We start from the raw sequence: 27857 nt of genomic DNA, 5'->3' as shown, positions 1-27857 counted from the left end.
TATATTCTAAATTTAGAGAATATGATTCCTAGTTGGGAGAAGGTAGGAAAATTTTTGAAATTCGCCCACCCATTCCGCAACCTTCATGGCATCCATTGGATGGATCCTACCATTCTTTCATCCACATGTATTGAAAACATTTCCCCATGAGAAATTTGCAACATAGTTTTCAAAACCGAATCGGACCAGACACTAGGACTAAAAAAACTGGGAACCGGCCACCCTGTTTTACCTCATAGCTGCTTTTGACCAAAAACCATTGATTTGACCAACGAACCATTGACCCAAGTGGTTGAATCATCGACCCAAACAACAATTTTTTAACTTTTTTTTATTTTTTTTGTCAGAACATGCCATCCATTCGGACTAGACGGTCAGGTCATTCAACCCGGAAATCGGACCCAGAATGGTTCCTTGTCTGGTCTAGTTTTAAAAACCTTGATTCGCAATGTCCAAATGTAGTGTCCTATGGGAAGAGTTTGTGGATAGGAGATCTGAGTTTTTTAAAAAATGTTTGAAGTATATTTGTCCTTCCCAAATCCTCCATCTCCATTGCTCTAACTGCCCCCTCTTACATATAGACAAGGTTCAAAATATCGATACGTCCGATACGCCGGTAGGGGCATATCGGGCGTTTCGATACTTGTTTTTTTATTTATTTTTTTTCAAAACTGGTTCAAGGGAGCTGGTCTAAGACCCCTCCATCCCCTGAATCGGTCAGACCCCCGATACACCCACTATATAGGCATATCGGAAGGGTCCCGGAACGATACGTATCGGCCCATACATAACGATACTTTTAACCTTGCATATAGGCACAAAAAATTAAATTGATCAACAGATCAGTCAAACTCACTGGCTTAGAGATTGAAAATTTGGACTCGTGGAAGAAGTTTTAAAACAGCTGAAGCATTATTTTTCTTCAAATAGCCAAGCTTTTCTCCCAATCCTATGGCAATGATTCTTCAAATACCATTCCATAGCTGTTCAGACTGTGGCAATGATTCTTCTTATTCCGTTGAATGCTAATTCTTGTTGATCTCAACAGTGAGGCACAGGAAATAAAAGCTTCAAGTCTTTTAACTCATGGGATCAAACAGAGATATAAAAAGAGATGGATGAAAATCATGAACTTGATTATGGAAATGGGTGAAATTCTGTCCATCTCAGTTACAAGACGATGGGATCAAACGGAGATATAAAAGGAAGATGGTAAAGGAACTAAGAAGTATTGTAACCATCCGTTGAGAATGTCAAATGTGAAGAAGAATCATATACATGAAAAACACCAAATGGGCAAGATCAGAAAAATATTGAGATGGTTCCTATTTATAATCTTTATTCTTTGTTGCTTCCTTGTTACAACAAAAAAATGGAGATCTGAGAATATATTCATTGATAGGTATTCCTCCATTTCCTAATATGTTTCCTTCAACGTAAAGCTAACAAAATGGATCCAACCAAAGGAAAAAGAAGAAACTCAACTACATAATAAGAAATAAAAAAAAATGAGATGAATAAGATACACTATGTGAAGGGAGGTTACAGTTTAAGAGCAGCAATTGCTTCAGGTTTAAAATCAACCCTAAGGCCCAGCACCCTCCTTACCTCTGCTGGAGTTAATCTCCAGGTCATGGGTCCTGAATTCTCACCCCAGAAATCCAATATCTCAGAGACCTTCTCCAAGTTGAGGATAGTTGCCATCTGTGTTAGACGAGCGAACTTGTCCCTCACAGTCCTCTGGGTCATGCCAGAGAAATGACTCACCAAAGCCCTCACATCTCTGTCAAGCTGCAGACCCCCAAGCTGACTGAACCTCTTTTGCATCATGATGACTTCCAGCCTCTTCACAATGAAGTCAATGATGAGATGAACAAATGAGTCATAATTGTTGGGTGTCATCAGTGGCTGAAGCCATGCGGCATTGGTCTCAACAGCGTGGAGTAGTTTCTGTACCCATGGGTCATTTACCTCATTTTCTGCATAATCGGCTTCAGACAATTCATAGCTAATGGTAGCCACACTATCCAGCACAGGACGAATGCGGGGTGTCACAGTTGACACTAATTGTTCCATGCCAACATTCAAGGTTTGCTTAAAACTGTTGCTCATCTCACCCAATTCAGATAGACAGGATTTCACCCTCTCTCTGTCAGCTGGAGCAGGGAATACCTGATGAAAAAGTTAATGATCATGTTAATGGATAAACTACATATGATGTTTCCAAACATGCAAAGAGACAATCATGTGTACTAGAACACAATCTAGTGAATGATTTCAGAGCCAGCAATAGCAGTTCTGAAAACATGGCAAAGGGAACCGAGTTCCTTTAGGCTGTGTTTGGCTTGAAAGAAAAGAAAAGGTAGGGAAAGGAAGGGTTTGTATAGGTTTCCCCACCTTTCCCTACCTTATCTTTCAAACCAAACACAGGCTTAGGTTCAATCATAATAATCATGTAATGTACAAACTACAGCAAGCTAAGACCCAATTATGTTCACAAGAACACAATCTGGTGAATTATATAAGAGCCAACCAATACATGTGGTTATGAACAAATTGTATCACCAAATTACATATACAGTCAGAGGCACTGGCTATCTCGCTGGTAAAGGGCCCGTTTGGCAAGTCTTTTTGGGAAGATCTTCCGGCCCGAAGCTAGTTTGGCAGATACACGTCTTTCCGTGTCTTTCCACATAAGAATAAAACGTGAAAGACGCAAAGAGCTTCCTGAAATCAGCCCAAAATGGGCTTCTCGCGTCTTTTCAGTGCTCCGGCTTTTGGCGGCTAGATCTTCCACAAACCAAACGCGCCAAATGGGCCCAAAGTCTCCAGTTGGTTGTACCAGAGACCTGAGATCAAAGTCCCACCTTCACCAGGGCTGGGTGGGGGGGTTGGGGGAGGGCTACCCCTGTTGTGTAGCCCACTTGCCTACCAAAACAAACAGTACGAATGCAGTCAAATGGAACTGATTTCCTCAAGTATGCACCAAATATTTTGATTATTATGGTTTAGTTGTATTGCATAAACAAAAAGAGAGAAGTGGAACAATAATGCCCTTAACCAGAAAAAAAGAAAAGAGAAGAAAGGTCATGTTTTCTTTTTTTTAATAATATGGATTCCCACTCATTACAGAAATGGCCTTTGCACTGTTATTTCAATCCTCTAAGATATGGCTTTCAGTTCATGTATAGCCCAACAGAAAACTGTAATTTCAAACTTCTGATCCAACTTGGCCTTCACACCATTCAAATACACCAAACTAGCCTCTAAGATATGGGCAGAACTATTACCAGATATTGGCAAATATCAAAAATATGGTCCCCATTGTATCCAAGGACTGTTTCTTGAACCTCATGATATAATAATGGAATGTTCTTTGACAACCATTGCTCTCAAGAAAAAGAATTTTAAAAAATCTTGACACATCAGGAAATAGCATGCAACTCCACCCCACTTAGTTCTGCATAATAGGCAAGAAGAGAATTTTGATTTTCAGATCAGCAAGAGTCCCATATGTTTCAACTAAGCATGGAATATCATTTGTATAACTTGAGGTTGGCAGCAGTCTTGATGGGCTTCTTAATTAAATCAGATGTGTCTCTATTCTCAAGTTCCACGACTTGGAAGTTCCACAACTCTTAAAAAGACTGGAGATCTTTCCATCACTCAGAAGGACAAGGGAGAGGAGAACACGGGAAAAAGATTTGCTTTGCTTAAACAAGGAAAAAAAATTTTAACTCTCCAAAAAGGACCAGATCCCAGATTAGTGATATAATTTAATTATCTTTTTGCATACTCATGAAAAGAGGACACAATTAATTATCAGAAGACTTCATATTCATAATCAATGATCTATGATACCTTGATACCTGCACAAGGGTGCCATATGTTGAGCACTTGAGTTGTTAGTAGAAATTTCATATCCAATACCTTATCGAGCCTGATCCTTGCCATATCTGAGTAATGTGGTTAATGCCTCAGGGCCCAACATATAGCATTCACTTACCAATGCCTCTTGGCTCTGGATATGGCAAAGATGTATGTGAGTATCAAATCAACTTTTCTCAAATCCTTGCCATCAAATGCAACTGAACAAGGTTCTGACTTTGTTTATGTAGTTCGACAGAGAAGAGAGAAGAGAGAAAAGAGAAGAATCTATTCTATTAATCTAAAGCTTGCAGCGCCAAAGTATTTATACTTGGGGCGACAGCTCATAAGAAATACAAGAGGAAAGGACAGAAATATCCCTACAAGGCCACAGGCCACTACACATTACAACACTCCCCCTCAAGTTGGAGCATATATGTCAATCATGCCCAACTTGTTACATAGTTCATTATGCCGTAAATAGTGAAGACCCTTTGTAAGAACATCTACTAATTGTTCCTTGGAACTGATGTAAGGAGTACAGACTTCCCCCTTTTCAAGTTTCTCCCTTCTGAAGTGCTTGTCAACTTCAATATGCTTGGTCTTGTCATGAAGAACTGGATTGGCAGCAATATTATGGCAGCCTTGTTGTCACAATAGAGACCCAACTCTCCAATCAAATTCTTTACCCATAGTACTTCAGAAACTCTAGTGCTAAGCCCTATACTCGGCCTTAGCACTAGATCTGGCCACAACACTTTGTATTTTGCTTCTCCAAGTAACCAAGTTTCCACCAACAAACGTACAATACCCACTAGTTGATTTCCTATCATCAACTGCCCCAACCCAATCTACATCTGTGTAGACTTCCACTTTCATATAATCATGTTTCTTGAAAAGTAACCAAGTTCCTAGATACTTCTTCAGATACCTGAGAACCCTCTCAACTGCCTCTAAATGAGAGGATGTTGGTGCATGCATAAACTGACTAAGTACATAAACAACAAGTTATATTTGGCCAAGTCATTGATAGGTAGAGAAGTCTTTCTACCAGCCTTTGAAATTTCTTGACATTTGTCACGGGTTCTCCAATACAATCACCAAGCCGATGGTTTTCCTCAATAGGAGAATTTACAGGCTTTGCTCCCAACTTTCCTATGTCCTGCAAGAGATCTAGGACATACTTCCTTTGGGAAATGAAGATGCCTTTTTTTGAGTGAGCAACCTCAATACCAAGGAAATAACGTAGCTGTCCCAGATCTTTCACCTCAAACTGCATTGCAAGGGATTCTTTGACCTTTTTAATCTCAGAGTCCCAATTTCCCGTAATCACAATGTTATCAACATAGACAATTACCACAACATTCATCTGGTTTCTCTTGACAAATAGAGTATGGTTAGATTGGCACTACTTGAACCCAATTTGCTGAAGGGCCAAGTGAAATCTACTAAACTAGGTCCTTGGAGATTGTTTCAAACTGTAGAAAGACTGGGCTGAATGGGCCCTAGCCCATTTGTGTCTTTCTAATTGGTTCTTTCTAATTATGTTTTCTTATTGGGCCTTTTCTTTATGGGCCTTTAGCTCTTGTTTATGTTTTCTAAGTATAGTGCTGATGTGGACGCCTACTTAAGGGCAATCTTGTAAATTATGTAACTTAAGCAAATTTATTAAAAAGGATTACTGGGAGAAAGAGGAGATTATCAAACTCCTCCTTTCTTCTCCAATCTTCCTTCTTCTTGCTGTCTTCTTCTTCCTCCCTAATTTTTTTTTGCTTTATTCTAAAATATTCTACTAAATTTATTGGTTTGAATCACATCTTGATATCAGAGCAGGTTTCCCTTCCGTTTTTCCCCTTTTTTTCTTTTTTCCATACACTTTTTTTTCTAATCGAAAGGTGTATGAAGAGATAAATTGTTGATTATTCAGAGATCTTATTTGCCTAGTTGGTAGAGGGTTTGGAGAGTGAGAATCTGGCTGAAGATTGCCAAGAAAGTGGGACTGTAGATTTTTTTTCCCAAAACCCTAGCCAATTAGAGAATTTTCAGTTACGGGTTGAAGAGGCTATTTGGGTGTGGCGCTCAAGGCTTGGAGGGTTCCTTTTTATCTCCAAAAGTGGGTGGCTGCAGTTGGAAGTGTTTTGGATAACTCTGGTTTGAGCGGCTACCTCTTCTCTCTTTCTCCCCGAAGGCCAAGTACGGTGAAACCCTAGTTTTGGGACTTTTGAGTGCTTGACTGACCTTAGTTAGGTCTATAAAGGTTAAAAACATTGTTTTTTTTTTTCGTTTGATTGATAAAGCAATCTGGAAGTGAGGTGAAGCAGATCCCGGTGTCGGGGGTTGGTCCCGTAGATTCCATTTTGACAAGAATGACAACAATTAAACTTGACAGGACAAATTACCTTTGCTTGGGCACAATCTATTAAGATCCATGTCTGTAGTAGAGGTAAACTAGGGTTTCTAACGGATAGTAAGGCGATGCCGGATAAGACTGATCCTACATATGAGAAATGAATGCAGGATAAACTATGCAGTTATTGGGTGGTTGGTAAATTCTATACAGCCCCATATAAGTCAACACTATCTATGGATGACTTCAGCCAAGGAGATTTAGGATAGTGTGACAGAGACATATTCTCAAAAATTAAATGTTGCAAGGGCCTGCAAAATAAAGAGTGATGTGAAGAATTTAAGACAGGGGGAGAAGAGTGTGGTTGTCTATTATTCGATGTTGAAATCACTATGGCAGGAGATAGATGTTATGGAAGCATTTGTATGGGAAAGCACCAAAGATGTTGAAACTTTTAGGAAATTTGTGGAAAGAAACATGGTGTTTGAGTTCCTTACAGGACTCAATCCTGAATTTGATATTACAAGGCAGAATATCCTGGCCAAGGATGAAGTGTTACTTGCACAAGCATACTCTATAGTGAGCAGTGAAGAGAACAGGCAACAGGTACAGCTACAGACCCCACTTCCTCCAGAACATTTTGCACATGCTAGAATAAAACCAAAGGGGCTAAATGAAAAAAAAGGAGGTGATATGTGAATACTGCAAGAAGCCGAAACATACTAAGGATTCTTGTTGGAAGCTTCATCTAGATCTTCTTCCTGAGAGGTTTCAGAACAACAACAACTTTAAGAAGGGTGATCAGTATGGAAAACCCAAGAATGCAAATGTTGCTACACTATCTGAATGTGAAGAAAAATCTGCTATGGAACAGTTGGCAGCAGTGAAGGTAGAATTTGAGAGAGATGGGAAGTTGATAAACCACTTGGAGTCTATTGTTGCATTTTCCTCCTCAGGCACCCCTTCTACATCCACTTTTGCCCATTCAAGCATTCGTGCTTCTGCAAATCATGCTATAGCCTCATGTAACCGTAGAATTCCTTGGATCATAGATTCTAGTGCACCAAACCATATGACTAGCATACCCAACCTTTTTTGTTCATACCAGCTCCTCTCAGGTAGAGAGAAGATTTCTCTTGCTGATGGGTCTCTTGCTCTCATCTCTGGCAAGAGGAATATTAAAGCCTCTGACTCACTTGTATTATCCTTTGTCCTTCATGTTCCCAAACTTAGCACTAGCTTTTTATCTATTAGTAGTTTAACAAAATCAATAAATTGCAGCATAACCTTCTTTCCTACTTATTATGTTTTTTAGGACCTAAAGTCTTAGAGGACGATTGGGAGTGGCCACGAGGCGAATGGGATATACTTGTTGGATGTCTTTGATCAAAGCCCTGGATTACCTAGTGGAGCAGCTTTGGAGTCTATTTTATCAAAGTCATTTAATAGAGTCATGATATGTCATTTCAGATTTGGTCATTTGTCTTTTCCAACTTTGAGTCATTTGTTTCTAAAAATGTTTAAGGGAATATCCCTATCGAGTCTTCATTGTGAGTCATGTGAATTTGCGAAACATTGTAGACAATCTTTTTCAGTGAGCAATAAAAGATTTGTTTCTCCTTTCCATATTATGCACTTTGATGTGTGGGGGCCATATCATTTACCTGCTATGGGGGGCTACAAATATTTCATTCTTTTTATTGATTATTTCTTTCATTACACATGGATTTACCTTCTGAAATCCCGGGATGAAGTACCAAATATTGTACAAAAATTTCATGAACTTATACTTACCCAGTTTAACAGTTGGATCAAAATATTCCGATCTGATAATGCAAAGGAATATTTTGAGAAGAGTCTCTCCTCCTACTTTGATACCTTTGGAGTTATTCATTAGAGTTCCTATTCCTACACTCCTCAATAAAATGGAGTGGCGGAAAGGAAAAAACAGACATGTGGTTGAGGTTACAAGGAGCCTCCTTTCTGCTTCCCATGTTCCTGTTAAGTTTTGGGGTGATGCTGTCCTTACAACTACATACTTGATAAACTGAATGCCTTCTCGGGTTCTGGGGTTTAAAACTCCCTTTAGCTTGCTTTTCCCAAATGAGGATCTCTTCTCTTTTCCTCTCAGGGTGTCTGGGTGCACTTGCTATGTCCATATTTTTTTTTTTATCATTAACATCAATTTCATTAAATTAAGAGAATAGAGGGAAAGGAATACAAAGGGAGATAAAATAACTTAGCTCCCCAAAAACAAAAAACTCAGGGAAAGCAAAGAAAATTAAAAACTAGCCCAGAAAACAGCCTCCCTATTCACTCCTTGCTTGGCCAACTCATCCGCAAATGAGTTGGCACTCCTCTTCACCCAGCTGTACTGAATCTCTATGTCCCTACCCAGCCATAAGAACTGCTTTTTCTCATTGTTAAAGTTCCACAAACCACTGTCCTCTGTCTTCAACCAATTAATCACCACCTTCGAGTCACCTTCCAGAATCAAACGGCTAATATTTAGATCTTTTGCTCTTCGAATTCCTTCAAGCGCTGCAAGGATCTCAGCCCTAAGAGACCTTCTCCAATAGGGCCAGAGAATAAAGCAGTAACAATCCCTTCCTCATTCTTGAAGACTCCTCCAATCCCAGAGGGCTCTGGATTCCTTACACTGCTACCATCAAAATTCAGCTTTAAAAAGCCCGAGGGGGGAGGGGACCAGAACGGACAAAGAGTCCTCTTGCATCTTGCAGTGAGAGCAATCTCTTTCCAGTTTCTTAGCAAGTCGTCCATAGGACAATTTGAAAACAACTCCAAAGATTTTAGCCAGTGGACCGCTTTTATAAGGATTCGATCTAACAAATCTTCCAAAGTTTTTTCCTTATCAGAAAATATGCGCGAGTTTCTTTCTTCCCACAAAGACCAGCAAACCGCTGCCCTAATACACCTCCACATAGTCTTCCTCGCTTCTTAGGCCAACTGAAAAAAGATGGGGAAAACAAACCTTGGACAGTCTCCGGAGGATACCAAGAACACCCAAAACGAGAGAAAACCCACTCCCAAACAGATTTAGCAACCTTACAAGAGACCATGAGGTGGTAGCCAGATTCCCCATCAGCTTTACAAAGAGCACATCTATTAGGAAGTAGACAATAGTTGGGTCTCTCTCTTTGGAGTAAGTCTAAAGTGTTGATTCTTTCCAGGAAAATTTCCCAACAAAAAAACCCCACCCGAGGAGGAATAGGTCTGCTCCAAATTTCCTTAACTGGAAAAGACAACCCCAGGGGGGTAGGAGGCTGAGTTAAAGTTTCAAAGAAAGAAGCACAAGAAAATGTACCAGAGCTAGAAAGGGTCTAAAATCTGGTGTCTTCCTTAGCAGGGTTTAGGAAGACACCCTCAAGGGAGGCTAGCAGAGCTACCAGGCTATCTAAGTCCGTATCCCTAATTGCCCTACGCAGGCCAAGGTTCCAACCAAAGCCCGAAGTGGAAGCTGAAGGGACTAAGAAAGAAGAAATGGGTTCATTTTTCAAGTCTGAAAAAGCATACAAGGAAGGAAACTTGTCTTTCAGAGGAGAATCCCCGACCCAAAGATGTTCTCAGAAAATTATTCGGTTACCAGAGTTTAGACCATACCTGATCCAAGGGGAGAAAACTGGAAGCAGATCGTGGATGGATTTCCAAGGAGAAGCAGCAAAAGCCCTTGCCAAGATTCTAGGATCCCAGCCATTGTCTTCTAGCCCATGAATGCTAGCCACAATCTTAGTCCACAATTTATCCCTTTCCAAAGAGAACCTCCACAACCACTTCCCTAGAAGAGCCATGTTCCTTTTCTTGAAATTACCAATCCCTAGACCTCCTATTGTTTTACACCTAGAGACCACCTCCCAACTCACCCTATGATCTCTCTTCTCCTCTCCAGGCTCCCAGAGAAAGTTCCTTATTAATTTTTCCAAAAGATTTGAAACCTTTGAGGGGATCTTAAACACTGACAGATAGTAAACAGGAAGGTTAGTTAGGGTAGATCTAATGAGAAAGACTCTTCCACCTAAAGAAAGATAACTCCTCTTCCAGGCCGCTAGCCTCTTCTCAAACCTCTCCACAACCGGAGCCCAAAAGCTGATACTCTTAGGATTATCTCCTAAAGGGAGGCCCAAGTAAGTTAGAGGCCAGTTCGTAATAGCACAACCTAGCTCATCTGCAGATTCCCTTAGGTCTCTTTCGTTCACATTCACTCCCGCCACACAACTCTTGTCGAAGTTTACCTTGAGGTTAGATATCTACTCAAAAAGTTGTATTGTCAACTTTAGATTCCGGATCCAACTAAGGTTCCCTCACAGAAAAAGGATAGTATCATCTGCAAATTGTAGAAGAGTTAAGGGAACCTCCTCCCTTCCTACTCTTCACCCTCTTATCAGATTCCTCGAGTTTGCTCTATGGATCAAACGCCCAAACACATCAACAATAAGGGTGAAAAGAAAAAGGGGAAAGAGGATCTCCTTGTCTTAGACCTCTCAACGCCGGAAAGAAGTCAACCACAGTCCCGTTCACCAGGATAGAATAATGGCAAGTCCTAACACAGCCCTAGATCCACTTGCACCACCTGTCACCAAAACCAAAACTCCTCAACACCTCCATCAAGAATGACCAATCAACCAAGTCGAAAGCCTTCTCTAGATCCAATTTGCAGGCCACTCCCTTCTTCTTTGACTTTCTAAAGCTCTCCAAGCTCTCATTTGCAATGAGGATCTGATCGGTGATTTGTCTTCCCTCCACAAAAGCACTTTGGTTGGGTGCAATAATAGAGGGGAGCACCTTATTTATCCTGAGAGACAGCACCTTAGCAATGATTTTGTACAAGCTAGTCACCAGACTAATAGGTCTAAAATCTTTTGGTTGAGAGGCATCTTTTTTCTTTGGGACTACGGCAATGAAAGTTGAGTTCAACCCCGGGTTTATTACACCCCTCCTATGGAACTCCTCAAAGACCGAAGCAAGATCATTCTCCAAGATATCCCAGCAATCCTGGTAAAAGGCCATTGTGAACCCATCTGGACCCGGAGCTTTTGTCCTATCCATAGAGAAAACTGCTTCCTTTACCTCCTCCATATCGAATCTTTTTTCTAGCCACTCTCTCTTCTCTGCACTTAGAGTCGGCCAATCCAAACCTTCCAACCACACTCTCTCATTCATAGGCCTTCTGAAAATAGATTTGAAGTGATTTACTAGGGTCTCTGCAATTTCAGCCGGGTGAGACAAAACTGTTCCATCAACTTCCAAGTTAGAGATGTAATTCTTCTTTCTCCTTCCATTTGCCACTGAATGGAAAAACCTTGTGTTTCTGTCTCCCTCCCTTAGCCACTTACACCTAGATTTTTGCCTCCAACTGATTTCCTCCTTGATTAGGATGTCCTCCAACTTCCTCCTTAAAACCCATCTCAACTTCCTTTCTTCCTCTCCAAAGGGGCCTCTCTCTTCCTTCAGGTCCAAATCCTCAATTTGCTCCACCAGAACTTGCTTTGTCTCTTCTAATCTTCCAAATTCCAGCCTATTCCACTCCTTTAATTGAGATTTTAGGTATTGGAGTTTCTTGTGGAACCTCATTCCCTCCCAATCAACTACCGGATTCGCTTGTTCCCACCACTTTGATTTTCTCAGTGAAACCCAGATGAGACAACCACATATTTTCAAACTTGAAAGGGGTAGGCCCTACTCCTCTTAAATCCTCTTTTACCAAAACTATTGGCCAGTGGTCTGAGGTGAGTCTAGGGAGAGCCCTAGAAGTAAGGTTGCCCCAATGATCCTCCCAATCTGTTGAGAACAAAAATCTGTCCAACTTAGAGCAAATTGGCTGAGATTGAAGGTTGGACCAAGTGAAGTTATTATTTAGGAAAGGAAGTTCTTTGAGATTAAAAGAGTCCACAAATTGGTTGAACTTCCTCATACTTGTTGTCACTCTCTGTCTGGGGTTGTTGGTTTCCTCCATAAATCTCACTACATTAAAGTCCCCTCCCACACACCAGGGTCCATCCCAAAGGCCTCTAATGTCACTCAATTCTTCCCATAATTTCTCCCTTTGCCTATAGTCATTGGGGCCATACACATTTGATAGTACCCATTCATACCCATCAGCCACCTGTTTGAACTTCAGGGAGACAGAGTGATCTCCAATTAGCTCCTCCACACCTAAGAGAATCTCTTCTTTCCACAGGGTCACAATCCCTCCTGAGGAACCCCACGAAGGAGCAGCCACCCACTTAATACCTCTAAAACTCCACACATTCCTTGCCCAGCTGCAATCAAAATCCATTCTTTTGGACTCCTGAAGCATAACCACATCCAGATTGAACTTCTTAATTACCTCTTTAATTGTTGCTCTCTTCCTAAAGCTGCCCAACCCCCTCACATTCCAACTTAGGATTCTCATTGAAAACTAAAGGCTTTAACCCTAAGTCCTCCAAGAACTATTTAGACCCTTTTCTTCTAATCCCTTTCACTTCGAACTTCTTGTCCCCCTCAATATCTTTTTTTAATCTCTCCACTTCACTCAGCCTTCTAAACTTCATCTTGCTGTCCTCTTTATTCTGCATGTAGGCTTTTAGGTCATTCGGGTTCTTCAGCTTGCACCCCAACTTTTTCACAAACTCTGCAACTGAATCTTCCACAAAAATTTCCTCTTTCCCTAAAGAAGCACTCTCTTCACTCCTAGGAAGCTTCTTGTTCCTTCTCACTTTACCTCCAACCACAACCCTGTCTGTCCCCTCGAGGCTCCCTCTCTGCAAATCCTTCCTTTCCACTTCACCCAAGAGATACAGAGCGCTCATCAGTATCCAAAACTGAATTGACAGAGTTGAGGGATTTACCTGAGGTAGAGAAGTGAGGAGAGAGCAAAGGCGAAGAGGTAGTCACTTTCTTTTTTGGGAAAACAGAGCACTCTGTCTCCCAGAGATGGGGGAGGGAAATCCCTGTCGCTGTATCAACACAAAGACCCCTTTCTGTACCCAAGTATGTACCTCTCTGTGAAGTACCCTTGTTCTGCTCTGAGAAAACCCGAGCAACCTCCTTTTCGGCCTCTTGCAAAGCACTAGAACTGAGGGGGGGCTCAGCCAGTAAAGGGTTAAATTCAAACACCCGCTCCTCCCCCTCCACCTTTCCTTCCCCCACCGAATCCCCTAAGAACAAACAGTCCAGGCTAAAAGAATCATTGTTCTGACCTTTAGATAGAGCTTCAACTGCCACACTGCCTAAACTCCCACAATCATCTGAACTGTCAACATGATCAGAAACTAAACCGCAGCTCAACCAGCCTTGATCAGCCTCTTCTTTCTCTTCTGGTCTGTCTCTTGAATAGCGTGGGTTCGGGCGATCAGAAAGGCTGAGATTTAGCTCGTCGTCGGCTGCCCGTCAGACCCAGCACAAAGGCCGGCGCTCTCCAGCCTTGTTCGCAGAATTCGCCCCTCCACAATCGAGAGGGCGAAACTTAGACGATGATAGATGAAAGAAGTCATCTATCACCGTCCCATGCCTGCCTCGCCCCACGTGATGACTTAAGTTGTCACGTGAGCTTTTAAAACCGATAGGAAGTTCACCCACTGGCCCGACCGGCTCAACCATTCTTAGAGCCGGTTCGGAGAGAGACTTAGCGCGCGAACCGATCTTTCCCAACTTAGCCACATCAGCATAGGACGGGCCACCCTCTTTACACAACCCTTCTTCAAAAAAAATTGAAAAAGAAGCCAAAATAGGAAGGCTTCGAGACTTGGGACACCCCTGCCCCTGTTCCCCTTCCTCTGTAAAACGCCCACACTCAACAGACTTACCCGCCAGCCCCTGAAGGCCACATGTACACCCCCCTGCGAGCTTGTCAGATTCTTCAACCTCTGGTCGTCTTCCCCAAAGCAAAGCTTCAACTTCTGAAACTAACCAGACCTTGTGCCAAGCTTCTTCTGAGAGAACTTCGAAGATCCGCGGCAAGTTCTCCGGATTGATCCCAGCAACCTTGAGTTCCACCGCTCTCAAGTTACTTAAGTTAGCCTCCAACAGAACTCCACCCATCGCTCTAGTAATTTTCCCCAGAATAAGGTCATTCCAAAGGTTGAAGGGAAGACCGAGAAGTTTAATCCAAAAACTGCCGGCTCTGGGTTCAACTTCGTTGCAATCTGGGCCCAATTCTGGACCTTAATCAGGCTTCCTTCTACAAGGAAAGAATTGAAGAACAAAGTCTTATTTCCAATATCTAGGAGGGCTTTCTTTTCAGCAAAAGGTAGCAACAATACATCTTCCTCTGATCCCAGCCTCTCAGTTAAAACTTCTAAAAATTTCGTCCAGTCTTCTAACACCCTTTCTGCCACTAAAACCACCCTCTTCTCCCAGCTCCCTCTCCCTTCTTCCACTGCTACTCGTCGGAGGACAGACGAGCTGGACACCAAAACTTCAGGGTAAAGCTTTGGGCGGAGCACTGAATAATCCCTCGAGCCAGGGGCTTCTTCTACTCCACCTTCGACCTCCAAGAGAAAAGCCTGAAGATTAGAAGCGAAAGAAGCCCACCCTCTTCGCTTCAGACCTTCTGGAATACACAACACTTGCTTTTTGTTAAAACCAAAGAATTCGGTGACCATAATGAACCACCCTTTTCCATTCCTTTTTAGCACCGCTTCGAACCTCTTGTTCTCATAGGTCAACGAGTTTCTCCAACCTTCTTCTCGAAAGGAATTTACAGCTCCATCTACAAAACCTTTCAGCCACACACAGGCCTCCTCTGGTAGGAGAACCGACGCCCTGCTCCCTTCTCTGATTTTCAAAAGAGCCTTCCCCTTTGTCCTTCCCTACTCAAAGAGGAAAGATTTTACTTCAATGGACAAATCCAGTCTCCATTTCCCCGCCAGCTTGAACTTCCTCTCCTCTCCCATATTCTTAACAGTTCAGTTATCTCCTCTCCGACGCCTTGCTCCCTTCTCTGATTTTCAAAAGAGCCTTCCCCTTTGTCCTTCCCTGCTCAAAGAGGAAAGATTTTGCTTCAATGGACAAATCCAGTCTCCATTTCCCCGCCAACTTGAACTTCCTCTTGCTATGTCCATATTCACAGTCATCAAAGACATAAGTTTGAGCCTAAAGCACACAAGTGTGTCTTTTTGGGATATGCCTCCACACAGAAGAGGTACTGCTATTTTGATCCAGTTCGTGGCACTCGCTTTGTTTCTAGAGATGTCACATTTGTAGAGTTTGTTCCTTTCTTTGCTACTTCTCTTGAGGGAGAGAATTTAGACAAGTTGTTTGCATTGTCACCATCTGTTCCTCTTCCAATTCCCATTGAATCTTCTATAGAGTCTCCTCCAGTCGAGTCATCTATCCCTACTCGCCCTCCTCCTACTTCATCCCCCTACTTTTCCTTCCCATCCTATTATCCAGAGGTGATACCAGAGACAAAGACTCAGAGACATGCAAGTTGTTTCCACGCCTTTAGATGTGCCTCTTACTCCTCCCATCACTACTGAGGTAACAGGTCAGCCCTCTTCTACCACTTCGGATACCTTCCCTAACCTTGATCTCCCTATTGCCCTTCACAAAGGCAAACGGAAATGTACAGCTCATTGCATTTCCAAACACCTGTCCTATAGCCTTCTTTCCCCTTCCTACTATTCCTTCGTTGCCTCTGTTTCCACGCATGTAACTCCTAGATCTGTCCCAGATGCCTTGTCCAAACCAGAATGAAGGGATGCTATGATGACTGAACTAGATGCTTTGCATAAGAACAATACCTGGGAAATTGTGGATTTGCCTAAGGGAAAGGATCTGGTTGGCTGTAAGCAGGTGTTCACTATTAAGTATCATTCTGATGGTACTGTTGAGAGATATAAGGCCCGTTTGGTTGCTAAAGGATATACTCAGATGTATGGTATTGACTACTTAGAAACTTTTACCCTAGTAGCCAAGATGACTTCAGTTCGACTTTTGCTATCTTTAGCTACTACTTTTGATTGGCCTCTTCATCAATTTGATGTAAAGAATGCTTTTTTGAATGGGGACCTAAATGAAGAGGTCTATATGTCTTTACCTCCAGGGGTATATGTCTTAGGAATTGAAGTTGCCATATCTAAGGATGGTATCTTCATTTCTCAGCGGAAGTATGTTCTTGATCTCCTTGTAGAGACTGGGAAACTGGGGGCTCGACCTGCTTCTACTCCTATTGACCTAAATCATAAGTTGTCAGCGACTAAAGGTGAACTATTGCTTGATAAGGGAGTGTTCTAGAGACTGGTCGGAAAGTTACTATACCTTTGCATGACTTGGCTAGATATTTCCTATGCAATTAGTGTAATCAGGCAATTTATGCATTCTCCTAGAGATACACATTTAGTAGCTGCTGAGAGAGTTCTGTGCTATCTAAAAGGGACTCCAGGGAAAGGTATCTTATTTGCTAAGCATGGACACATGAAGCTGGAAGCATACACTGATGCTAACTAGGCTAGATGTATTGATGATAGGAGGTCGATTTCGGGTTACTGTGCTATGGTAGCAGGGAACATTGTATCATGGAAGAGTAAGAAGTAGTCTATAGTGGCAAGATCTTCAGCTGAAGCGGAGTACAGGGCAATGGCACATGGAGTTTCTGAACTTTTGTGGTTGAAATCACTTATAGATGAATTGGGTATAGACTGTGAGAAGCTAATGATGTTATATTGTGACAACTAAGCTGCTATCAGCATTGCACATAATTTTGTTCAACATGACAGAATTAAGCACATTGAAGTTGAAAGGCATTTTATACGAGAGAGAGTTGCCTTAGGAGAAGCCTGTCTACCATTTGTTGCTTCTGAAAAACAATTGGCTGATGTTTTAATAAAAGGTGTTCCTAAAGGAAAGTTGGCTCATTATATAAGCAAGCTGGGCATGATGGATATCTATGTTCAGCTTGAGGGGGAGAGTAAAGGGACTAGGCCGAATGGGCCCTAGCCCATTCGTGTCTTTCTAATTGGTTCTTTCTTGTTATGTTTTCTTATTGGGCCTTTTCTTTATGGGCCTTTAGCTCTTGCTTATGTTTTCTAAGTATAATGCTGCTGTGGATGCCTACTTAAGGGCAATCTTGTAAATTATGTAACTTAAGCAAGTTTATTAAAAAGGATTAGTGGGAGAAAGAGGAGATTATCGAACTCCTCCTTTCTTCTCCAATCTTCCTTCTTTTTCTTGTTGTCTTCTTCTTCCCTAATTTCTTTTGCTTTATTCTAAAATATTCTACTAATTTTATTGGTTTGAATCACATCTCAAACCATATAAAGATTTTTTTAGTTTGCAAACTTTTCCTTCACACCCTTGTGCTATAAAGCCAGGAGGCTAAATCATGTACACTTCTTTCAGATCCCCATTTAAGAATGCATTTTTTATGTCCAATTGGTGGAGCTCCCAATCAAAGTTAACAGCCAAGGATAGTATAATCTGAATAGTGTTCATTTTAGCAACCGGGGCAAAAGTCCTAGCGTAGTCAACCCCATACACCTGAGTATACCCTTTTGCAACTAACCTGGCTTTATACCTCTCAACTGACCCATCTGCTCTATGCTTTACTGTGAATACCCACTTACATCCCACTAGCTCTTTGCCTTCAGGAAGATTCACTAACTCCCAAGTGTTGTTTTTGTGAAGAGCACCAACTTCTTCCTTCATTGCCTCTGTCCATTCAAGTATAAATAAGGCATCTGCAACACTTTTGGGAATGGAGACACAACCAATGGCAGTCAAAAAGGCACGAAATGAGGGAGCAATGTTTTTGTAGGACAATAACTAAGCAATAGGATGCTTAGTAGTACATGATCAAACCCCTTTTCTATGAGCAATTGGGACATCAAGATCATTAGTAGAGTCATCAATAGCAATAGGTTCAGTAATATCAGAATGAACAAGGGTACCTAGATTTTCCTTCAAGGAGTCAGATGGTGCTGGATGTATAGTCTCAAGTTGCTCCACAGCCTTTGAGTTCAGCTTTCCCTTGCGGTGCCTCAAGAAGACAGAATGGAGAGGAGTTAGGAATAAAGGGAAGAGGAATTTGAGGAGTTGGACCTTGCCTCTCCTCCTTCACACTATTCTCCCCTTGAGGAGAGGCTTGGAAGAAGGGTTCAGATTCAAAGAAGGACACATCCATCAACACAAAGTATTTATGTGTGATCGGATTGAAGCATTTGTAACCTTTCTGGGAAGAGGGATAACCCAAGAAAACACATGGAACAGATTTGGGATCCAATTTACCCCGACTAGGAGAGAGATCGTGAACAAAACACTTACACCCAAACACATGTAGGAGAATGGAAAATAAAGGAGATTGAGGAAAAAGAAGTTGATGTGGGGCCTTGTATTGTAGGAGGCACGATGGCATATGATTAATAACATAAGCTACAGCCATCACAGCATCAACCCAAGACCGTTTTGGAACATGCATGTGAAGCATCATTCTATGGGCAACTTCAAGGAGATGGCGGTTCTTCCTTTCAACAATGCCATTCTGTTGTGGTGTTCTAGCACATGAGCTTCTATGAAGAGACCCATGAGAGGAGAAAAACTCGGCTAAGTCATGATGGAAATACTCCTTCGCATTATCCGATTGGAAGATTTAGACTTCAACATGAAATTGAGTGAAAACCATGCAATGGAAATCTTGCACAATCTTGGGTACCTCTTCTCTCGAATACATGGGATATAGCCAAGTGTATCTCGAATAGTCATCAATAAAACTGATAAAGTACTTGTACCCACCCTCAATAGGTATGTTTACAAGGCCCCAAACATCAGAAAAGACAACATGGAAAGGCAAAGTAGATCTTTTATTATTTGATGAAAAAGTTGTTCTACAATGCTTGCTCAACTAACATGTTTGACAATGTAAACTAGTAATAGACATTGACTTGAACAATTCAGGAAACACAACTTTCAAGGACTCAAAAGGACAAACAACCAAGGCAATTATGCCATAACCACAGTTGACTGTTTGTAGACTAATTCATAAGACTCACAGAGGTTGATGCCGCAGGACCAACTTTATTCTTCAAGATGTAGAGGCCATCAACCATATTTCTTTTACCAATTGTCCTCTCCGAGGTTAAATCTTGGAAAATACAAGAATGGGGAGAAAAAGTTGCACAACAGTTTAAGGACTATGTAATACTGCTTATAGATAACAAATTAATAGGAAGTTTAGGAACATGAAGGGTATTGGATAAGACAATGCCATCAGGAAGGGCCACAGATCCCTGACCAGCAATGGTGGATAGAGACCCATCAACAAGTCTCACTTTATCCCTTCCAGAGAGAAGAGTGTAGGTCTAAAAGAGATTGGACTTACCAGTCATATGGTTTGATGCCACTGAGTCAATGACCAAGGTGACTCGGGAGCAGAGGTACACACATGAAATGTAGAAGCACCTTTACCTGATGTAGAAGCGAATGAAGTAGAAGGGGGTAGGAACCGACCTATCTATCTGCCTGAATGTCCTACCATACAATTCCAAATGATCTTTGAAGGAGTTGATGATGTCTTCCTTGGGATCTTGGGGAAAAATAGTAGCTCGATTATTTTGTTGATAGTCTTGTGTGGCCAAATTTGCAGAAGTAAATTTCTTCTAAGGAGGCTTCTTTGAAGTGTCTCGTTTTTTGGTTGCCCACTATCTCCCAACAAGTTTCTCGAGTGTGTCTAAGCTTCTAGAAGTGAGTACACCACAATTTGTCTTTATCTTCACCTTTCCTTGGTTCTCCCTTTTTAATTCCTATGTTATCCCCTCTTGCAACTAGGGCAATAGGTTATTCCCCCTCAGAAACATTCACAAGATTTTTTTTGCTCTCTTCAGATTGGACTAGAGCATATACTTCCTGAACTGAAGGAAGTTCCCTACTTCCCAAAATCTGGACCCGAAGAGGCTCATAAGCCGGATTCAGCCCATGCAAGAAAGCAAAAACTTGTTGTTGGGAGACAAGTTTTTTATAGTCCTTTGCATCTTCATCATTCCTCCAGTCAATGGTCTGATAATAGTCCAGTTCCTTCTAGACAGATGTAAGGGTTGAGTAGTATGTAGATAGACTACGGTCTCCTTGCTTACACGTAGATGATTCTGCTTAAAGTTGATAAATCTTGACAAAGTGCCTCTGTTTAGAATAGGTTGCCTTGGCTTGTTCCCAAATTTCACAGGCTGTGTCAGCCCATATGAAATTTTTCCTTACATGAGGTAACATGGAGCCTAACAGCCATAACATAACCATGCTGTTTTCTTGATCCCATCAATCATATTCAGCAGTACCAGACTTTGGTTATTTTATTTTTCCACTTATATAACCAGCCTTTCCCCTAGTTGTAACATAAAGTTTGATGCCTTTGGATTATTCCAGATAGTTCAGACCATCAAAGGGGGTAATAAACATAGAGAAATTCATGCTGTCCATCCCCCCATTTAAGTTTCCTTGCTAGGAAGTAATACTAGAGGTTGCTGAATCCTTAGTAGCCATTTTCATAGAAAATCTACTGCTGTTTTTTTTTTCAAAAACCGAATCTGATATAGAGGCCTAGAGGGTTCTTCAGCTGAAAAAAAAAAATAGCAGTCTCCAAAAAAATGTTTAACAGTACTGTAGGTGATAACTCTTAGTTGAAACACCTCGGTTTACAAGAGGAGGAGACAACCTGTCCCTACAGCCTCAAAACTGTGACATTCACAGTGGTCAAATGTTTATGTATGAATGTAATAATATATACCTATCTTCCACGACCCACAGCACATAGAAAAACCCTCAGAAAATCAAGTTTTGATCCATTCGGCTGCCACCACAAATCCAAAAATACACCTTACTGCATTCGGTTGCCACCACAGATCTACAAAGATCTCTTACTACATTTGGTTGCCACCATAGATCTGGAGAGATCTTTTACTGCATTCGGCTGCCACCACACTCTTCTCTTTGGTATAGCGACCAAGAGAGAAGAAAGAAAAAATCAGGGGCTGAAGGTTATGCCCAGAAGAAGAAACCACGATCTGAGAAAAAACAGATTTCCAGAAAAGGAAAGAAACCACGATCTGAGAAGAGAAGCTTGCGCCCAGATCAGAGATGCTCTGATACCATGTAGTTCGACAGAGAAGAGGGAAGAGAGAAGAGAGAAAAGAGAAGAATCTATTCTATTAATCTAAAGCTGGCGGCGCCTAAGTTAGTATTTATACTTAGGGCCACAGCTCATAAGAAATACAAGAGGAAAGGGCAGAAATGCTGCTACAAGGCCACAGGCCGCTGTACATTACAACAGTTTGGTATCCAAATTTAGCAGTCACAGTTCATCTCCATATGCCACTTGATTTTTAGCCAAACCTCTACCAACATTTTTCTAGTGGTGCAAATATTAACTTGCTAAAATCTTTTCAAACCCAGGCCACTTTTCTGTTTAGGTATAGAAATTTTATCCCAATTGATTAAGTTGAACTCACTCATCCCTCCAGTGATGCCATAGGAAATCCTTTTGGAGTTTTTCCAATCTTTCTACCACTGCAAATAGAATACGGAATAGGGAAAGAAAATATTAGGTAAGGCCCACCCAATTGGAGTAGGTGATTCTTTAAGGGCTGAGGTTATGGCTGTCATGGAGGGACCGCCAAAGGCAACATGAATCTAAGGAAGCTGATTATATAGAAGGCAATTCAAAGCTGGTAGTGGAGTGGCTGCAAAAAGAAGAAAAAGGATTTTGGGTTTTTAATAACGAAAAGAAAAGATTTAAGTGGTTGAAACAAGATATGGATGTGAAATTCAGTTGGGTTAAAAGAACCGCGAATGGTTTTGCTGATGTATTAGCTAAGCAAGGAGTGAGAAGAAATCATTTGTTTTGGGCTCAATTGTAATAGCAAAATTCTACTTTGGAGAGTTGAGAAAGTTTACCTCTCCTATTCCTGTAATTGTTTTATCATAATTCTAATGAAATTCTGTTATTGATAGAAAAAAAAAAAAGAGAAAATATTAGGTAAGTTAGCTAGAGCACTTTTGATTAATACAGTTTACCATCCTTGAAAGATACATAATCTTCCATGATGTTAGCATCCTTTCAGAACACTCTATGATTGGTTTCCAAATTGTCTTAGATATACATATATCAGTCAATGGTAGCCCTAGATAGGTTGAGGGACGTGCACCAACTTACAGCCAAGCATCAATGCCATATCTTCTATGTTTTGTATCTCTCCTACAGCCATAGTTTTGCCCTTTGGCTCTTTGCTAGATAATATGAAGCCTTGAGACTCCTCAAACCATGTGAGCTGTGAGCACAAATTTAAGATACATCCGTTGTGATTGATCCAGGTCAATATTTTAAAAGGGCAACACACAAGAAAAGCACAACAACCGTTTAGCACTCAAGGAACAAGGTGAGGTGCACTCCTTTTCGAAGTGAGGTGCAAATTTTTTATCAAAAAATAAAAAATAGAAAAATAAAAACTTTAATATTAAAGAAATTAAATATTTTAAGAAGCCCATGGTTCAAATTAAAATATATACACATGAGACATAAAATATATCCAAAGTAAAAATGCACAAGTAAAAGCAAAATATGTGGATTGCACTAAAGTGCTTCAAGCACTTAAAAATTCAAACATGTTAAAACTTTTGATCTGTTTATTTATCTCCCAGTTGCATACTTGCATTGCTTCAAGACTTCAAGTAGCTAGAGTGATGTTAAACATCTTGTGTTCTTAATTCTAGGAGATCAACCCTCTTCCTCTGTAAAGAGGGTTGGGTTATGTTGAGTACCAAGATAATCTCCTTCCACAACATATTATAGAGTCTACTTAGAGATTAAGTTATGCAAATAAACAAAAGGGATGTGAGAAGGTGACTTTGTGGTATCAATTTAGAACTCTGGCTACCAATATATAAATATATAAAATAGAAAAAAGACATAAAATAAAATAAAATAAAATAAAAGAAGGTAGTAAAGGAGTTCTTTTAAGTTTTCTACTTTTCTTTCAATCAGTTGCCTGCTGGTACAGAGTTTCCACAAACAAAAGGCACAAAGAATGGTTAAGGTTGACTCTTCAAAGAACAAAGGTTGTAATACCTTATCCTAGCTTATCCAGCTTAACATTTTATGTTTGGAAAACAAAGCAAACTAAATTTAAATATCATTCTTTTATTACATGGTTGCAGTCTCATCATCATCATCCATGTCCTTATCCCAAAGGTTGTGAAGTATTAGTGCTTAACTCATTTCTTACTACTTCTACACATGTCCTTTTTGGTCTACCCCGAGCTCTTCTAGCCCCTTCAATGTGTAACAAATCACTTCTTCTAACTGGTGCAGTTAGCAGTCTTCTATGCATGTGCCCAAACCATCTTAGCATTCACATTTCTACCACATTCATTTTCTGGACATTGTCGTTTCTTGACTGCCTAACACAACTATGTTAACTTATTTATGCGATTATATTGATATTTTAAATTTAGAACATATATTTTTCATCAACTAGTGACTAGTAACTGTATTGACTAAAGAGGCCAAAACAACTAGTAAGCCCCTCACCACATTGATAACGCTGGCAGAGAAATCAGCAGACTGCTGAACTGGACCTAGGACCATTTATAGGTCAAGTCCGATGCAGTTCAGTCTTGTCTTAACCAAATTCCAAAAGAAGCTGAAAAAAAGAGCTGAAGTGACTGTACAGCACCATGACAACAAGTGATTTAAAAGGCATGCCCTCTAGCTGCTTTGAGGGCTAACCTCGGTGCATAGCTTCTTCGAGAGGTAAGACTTTTACATCCCCCCCCCCCGGGTTTATTTCTTGGACTGTTAATAAAATTTATGGTTAGCCCCCTTTAAAAAATAAGGCATGCCTGGCTGCACAGATGACGTGCATTTCAAGGCATATGCCTTGCCTAGGCTCAAGCACGGCCCCTTTGAAAAGGTGTGTGCCTAGTGTGCCTTGTGCCTGGGCATGAAAAGCCCCTTGTATTTTTCTTAAGAGCCAAAAATCAGAGTGGTTGGTGCCCCACTCTCTTATGTATTTAGGATGAAACATAATACAAGGTACACTGACAAAAGTACCCTTACACCTAGTGGCCTATGTGTTTATAGCCATTTTAGTACTGACTGAGTTGCAGCCAATGGATAATGGTGGAAGTATATATGTATTTTTTGAAGTGGGCACAGCAATTGATTTTCCCAGGGTGCAATATGTGGTTGAAATTTCACAAGTTTTTCTTAAGGCATATGTAAGTTATGGTAGAGTCGTGGTAAAGGTGGGAAGTGTCTAGTTTTGTCTTTTTCTTATAACAGCTTAACAGCTGAAGTGGCTGACATGAGAAGCTTATTGCTTCGTCTTTCAGTGAATAAGATTTTAAGGAGGTCAAGGGCTCCTTAATGCTGCTGCTGAAGTTGGATAGGCTACTATACCATTGAATATTTTACTATTTAATTGATTTATCTAAGACAAAGCAATAAGTAATTTAGTTCAGCAACTTCAGATGTTACCAAATTGCCCCTGCTTTCTTATTAAGGAATCACTCAAGGAAAAGAGAAAAATATTTTGCCACCTCTCCCTGACAGTAACAAAACTCCCAAGGAAGATTACCTAATAAGACCGCTACTAGCCAACATATAGACAACAATGACATACATTGCTTTTTTAACACAACATATGTAGGAGAAAGCATAGACCATGAACCATAGCCATATATGGCAAACAAGGTTCAAAAAATCACAATGTATTGGGGCATATCGTATCATATTAATAGCGCCCTGATACGCTAAATAAGGGTTGTTTCAGGGTTTAATGTTTTTCATGGGTGTAGGTTGGCCTGAGACCAACCCCCTGTGAAATTTTGAAAAAAAAAAAGCTAAAAATAGGAGTCATCAGAGAAACACCCAATACATACATTTGTGAGTATCAGGTTTATCGATACTTTGAACCTTGATGGCAAACAAAGATGGCCACTTCTTTTCTCCAGAACCAATTTTTGTAGAAGGATTGTTCTTCTTTGATTTTGATCAAATAGATCAATATTCTTCAAACAAATAGTGCAGGTAATTGCCTTCTTCTATTTGTTGTTGTTTGTGAATTTTTCTAGTTGCTTTTAAGATAATACATCTTAAATGGCTCGAATAAGCCTCCTATATCTGCAATTCTCCTAGGCCATTCTCCTAGGCCATACACCCATCTAGCTCCCATTATCTGTCCTACCATCAAGCACAAGCTCTTTTGGTATATCAGTCATATCCACTGGTTACTGCAACTACAATAATGAAGCAAGCTCCAGTCTCAATTTGCCACTGTATAAACTACCATTGGTTTGACTTTCACCATAATGCTTTAGGTTAAGGAGCTCTTCCTTAATGATTTTTTTTTCCTTTTCTCATGGTAAACACATCCTTCTTACACATTAAGCACATGTACCTTTGGCTTTCCTTCTTACCTGAAGTATACTTTTCCTTCCGTTTTGAAATAAACTGCATATACTGAACAGTCTGAACTCATTTAAGGCAATAGACAGGAGATCCCAGCAGATGACAAAGGGTCATAATAATTTGTCATACACGAGGTACAAAGTAATGCCTTGTTAAGGATCCGCTTAGATTGGTTAATGTCATCTACCTCCATTTCTTAAAGGTTTCTGTTGAGTTTAGGTTTCCAAGTAAATACCATTGAAGAAGTTAAGGAGGAAAAACAAAAAGAAAGAGAAAAAAAAAAAAAAAGATTATGGGCAAGAGCTACCCCATATAGCTTTTGGAAGGTAGACTAAGCTTAACTAGCACCAGAAAGCATCTTACTGGATGCCTGATAGATCACCAAGAACCCACATCATTTGGAACGAAAAGTAAAAGCAACCAATTGGCCTTCCTATAGAATTAGATCTAAGAATATCCAAACCCCTTTGCTCGGAGTTCTCAGCTGGATAATCTGACTAAAGGCCATTTATTTTTTTTATGGTTATTCATGAAATTCAAAAAGGAAAACATGTCCCACTACTTTAACTGGCAAATGAATGGATAAATATAGGAAATTTGTTACTCACCTCTACGCATTGCTCCTCAATCTCATGTCTCAATTTCAGAACATACTCAGCACTCACGTCCATGTTGTTTAGAGCCGTTGTGATCTCCGTTGCAGTCTTCTGAGCCCCAACACCACCCAAGAACAGTCTTGCGCCAAGGTTCGGCTCTCTTATTTTCTGTTGCAATGCATCTTGGTACTCATTGCCCAACAAGTTCATGGTACCACTAAGAACAGCAAGGACCGAGTTGATATTTGATGTTGATATGGCCCTTCTGCAACAACTCTGCAAAACATAAAACACATCGTCCACCATGGAAGTAGTAAGACTGTCTGGGACGTGCTCATCGATCTTTATAGCCTTCCTCACGTTTTCCACCATGAAGAATTCCTCCAGAATCACATAAAACCCAGTAATTTCCTGAACTACTTTGTTAAAACTTCCACTCCTAAATGCTTTTGTAGCTCGGGGTCCCAACTCCGGGTCAACAGAACTCAATCCCCTTATCTTTGACACCATGAATTCAGTGTAATCCTCGCCCAACTGCGTCAGCGACAATATCTCTTCCAAATACAATTCTATCTCCCTCGGATCGGGTCCTTCTGCAGATCCAACAGAAAGCAAATTCTTGCTATAAGAGTTGATATCCGACGCCAATTTACCCAAATTCCTGTAATCCATATACTTCTTCAAGATGAGAGAACCTCTAGAATCACACTCTTCTTGAAGCTCACAGATGGCATAAACAATTGCATCTTCTCCGCAAAGGCTACGCAAGATCTCATCATTTTCTTCGACAGCCAACACGATGTCTTTGAATAGGTTTGTCAAACAGCCAACGAAATTAACCTGATTCTGTGCACCCAAGTTCTGATCCACGATCTCGGTCAAATGCTCAAACTCCATTCTCGATCTCATAGCAATCACCTTTCTCAAATAAGAAACATAAAACTGCAATCCCTCTTCTTCAAGGCCGAGCGGGGGGAAGAGCCGGATGAAGCGCAGAATAGTCGGATGGTCCCTTTGATCAATCGCCGCGGATAATCTCTTCCGAACGATTCCTTCGAGCTGTTTCTTCGACGCCAGCAACTGTTCCCTTTGATCCGACCCCGAATCCCTGTACTTCGCATCGATCTGCAGAAACGTCTGGACGTACTTGGCAGCCGATTCATAATCTTCAGTCTCTAGGGCTCTTTTCACCCCTTCGATACAATTACCCCTCTCAACAATGGCATCTATTCGTGATAACGTTTTCTGAACACGAGACTGAGCGAGATCGAGCTCTCGAACTTTTCCGCTCACCTGGTCGGCGAGGTCGCAAGTCGAGCGGACGTTGGAGAGCATATAGTCGGAATCGGCCTTGACAATCTCGAGAACCTCGGCCGATTTCTGAAGATTGAGGAGCTGTTTGTCCAATTCCGTGCGTTGAGTGAGTAGTTTCTCGAGTTCGACATCCAGGCCTCGCTGATACGCGATGCATTCATGGAGAAGACGGGTCATGGCGCCAACATCAGTGAGCTTGCGGACCTGCTCGAGGGCTTCGCGGCTGCCGAATTTTACGGAGGCAACGCCAGTTTCTTGATCCTCTTCGGCGACGGATACTGCTCCGTTCATCGAAGCCATTGTTTCTCTGAAAATGTGAATTGTGAGATTTGAGACACAG

General features: G+C 41.1%; 1 protein-coding gene across 1 annotated transcript; it reads right to left on the bottom strand.

Moving 5' to 3' along the window:
* Window positions 1-1293: 1293 nt before the first annotated feature.
* On the bottom strand, window positions 1294-27857 carry LOC104601480 (conserved oligomeric Golgi complex subunit 4). Its single transcript, XM_010264824.3, has 2 exons — window positions 26216-27857; window positions 1294-2172 (listed from the first exon to the last, which is right to left on the bottom strand). The coding sequence occupies exons 1-2, from the start codon at window positions 27815-27817 to the stop codon at window positions 1543-1545; spliced, it is 2232 nt and encodes a 743-aa protein (XP_010263126.1). The 5' UTR covers window positions 27818-27857; the 3' UTR covers window positions 1294-1542.

The sequence above is a fragment of the Nelumbo nucifera genome, chromosome 2 (assembly GCF_055504915.1).
Source record: "Nelumbo nucifera cultivar China Antique chromosome 2, China Antique-T2T, whole genome shotgun sequence".
Lineage (NCBI taxonomy): Eukaryota > Viridiplantae > Streptophyta > Magnoliopsida > Proteales > Nelumbonaceae > Nelumbo > Nelumbo nucifera.
The sequence above is the reverse complement of the archived record's forward strand: the minus strand, read 5'-3'. Positions and strand labels throughout refer to the sequence as shown.

Coding starts and splice junctions, on each gene's coding strand:
- LOC104601480 (XM_010264824.3), bottom strand. CDS start 27,817: ATGGCTTCGATGAACGGAGCAGTATCCGTCGCCGAAGAGGATCAAGAA. Junction 2,173..26,215: donor TTGAGGAGCAATGCGTAGAG/GTGAGTAACAAA, acceptor CTTTTTCATCAG/GTATTCCCTGCTCCAGCTGA.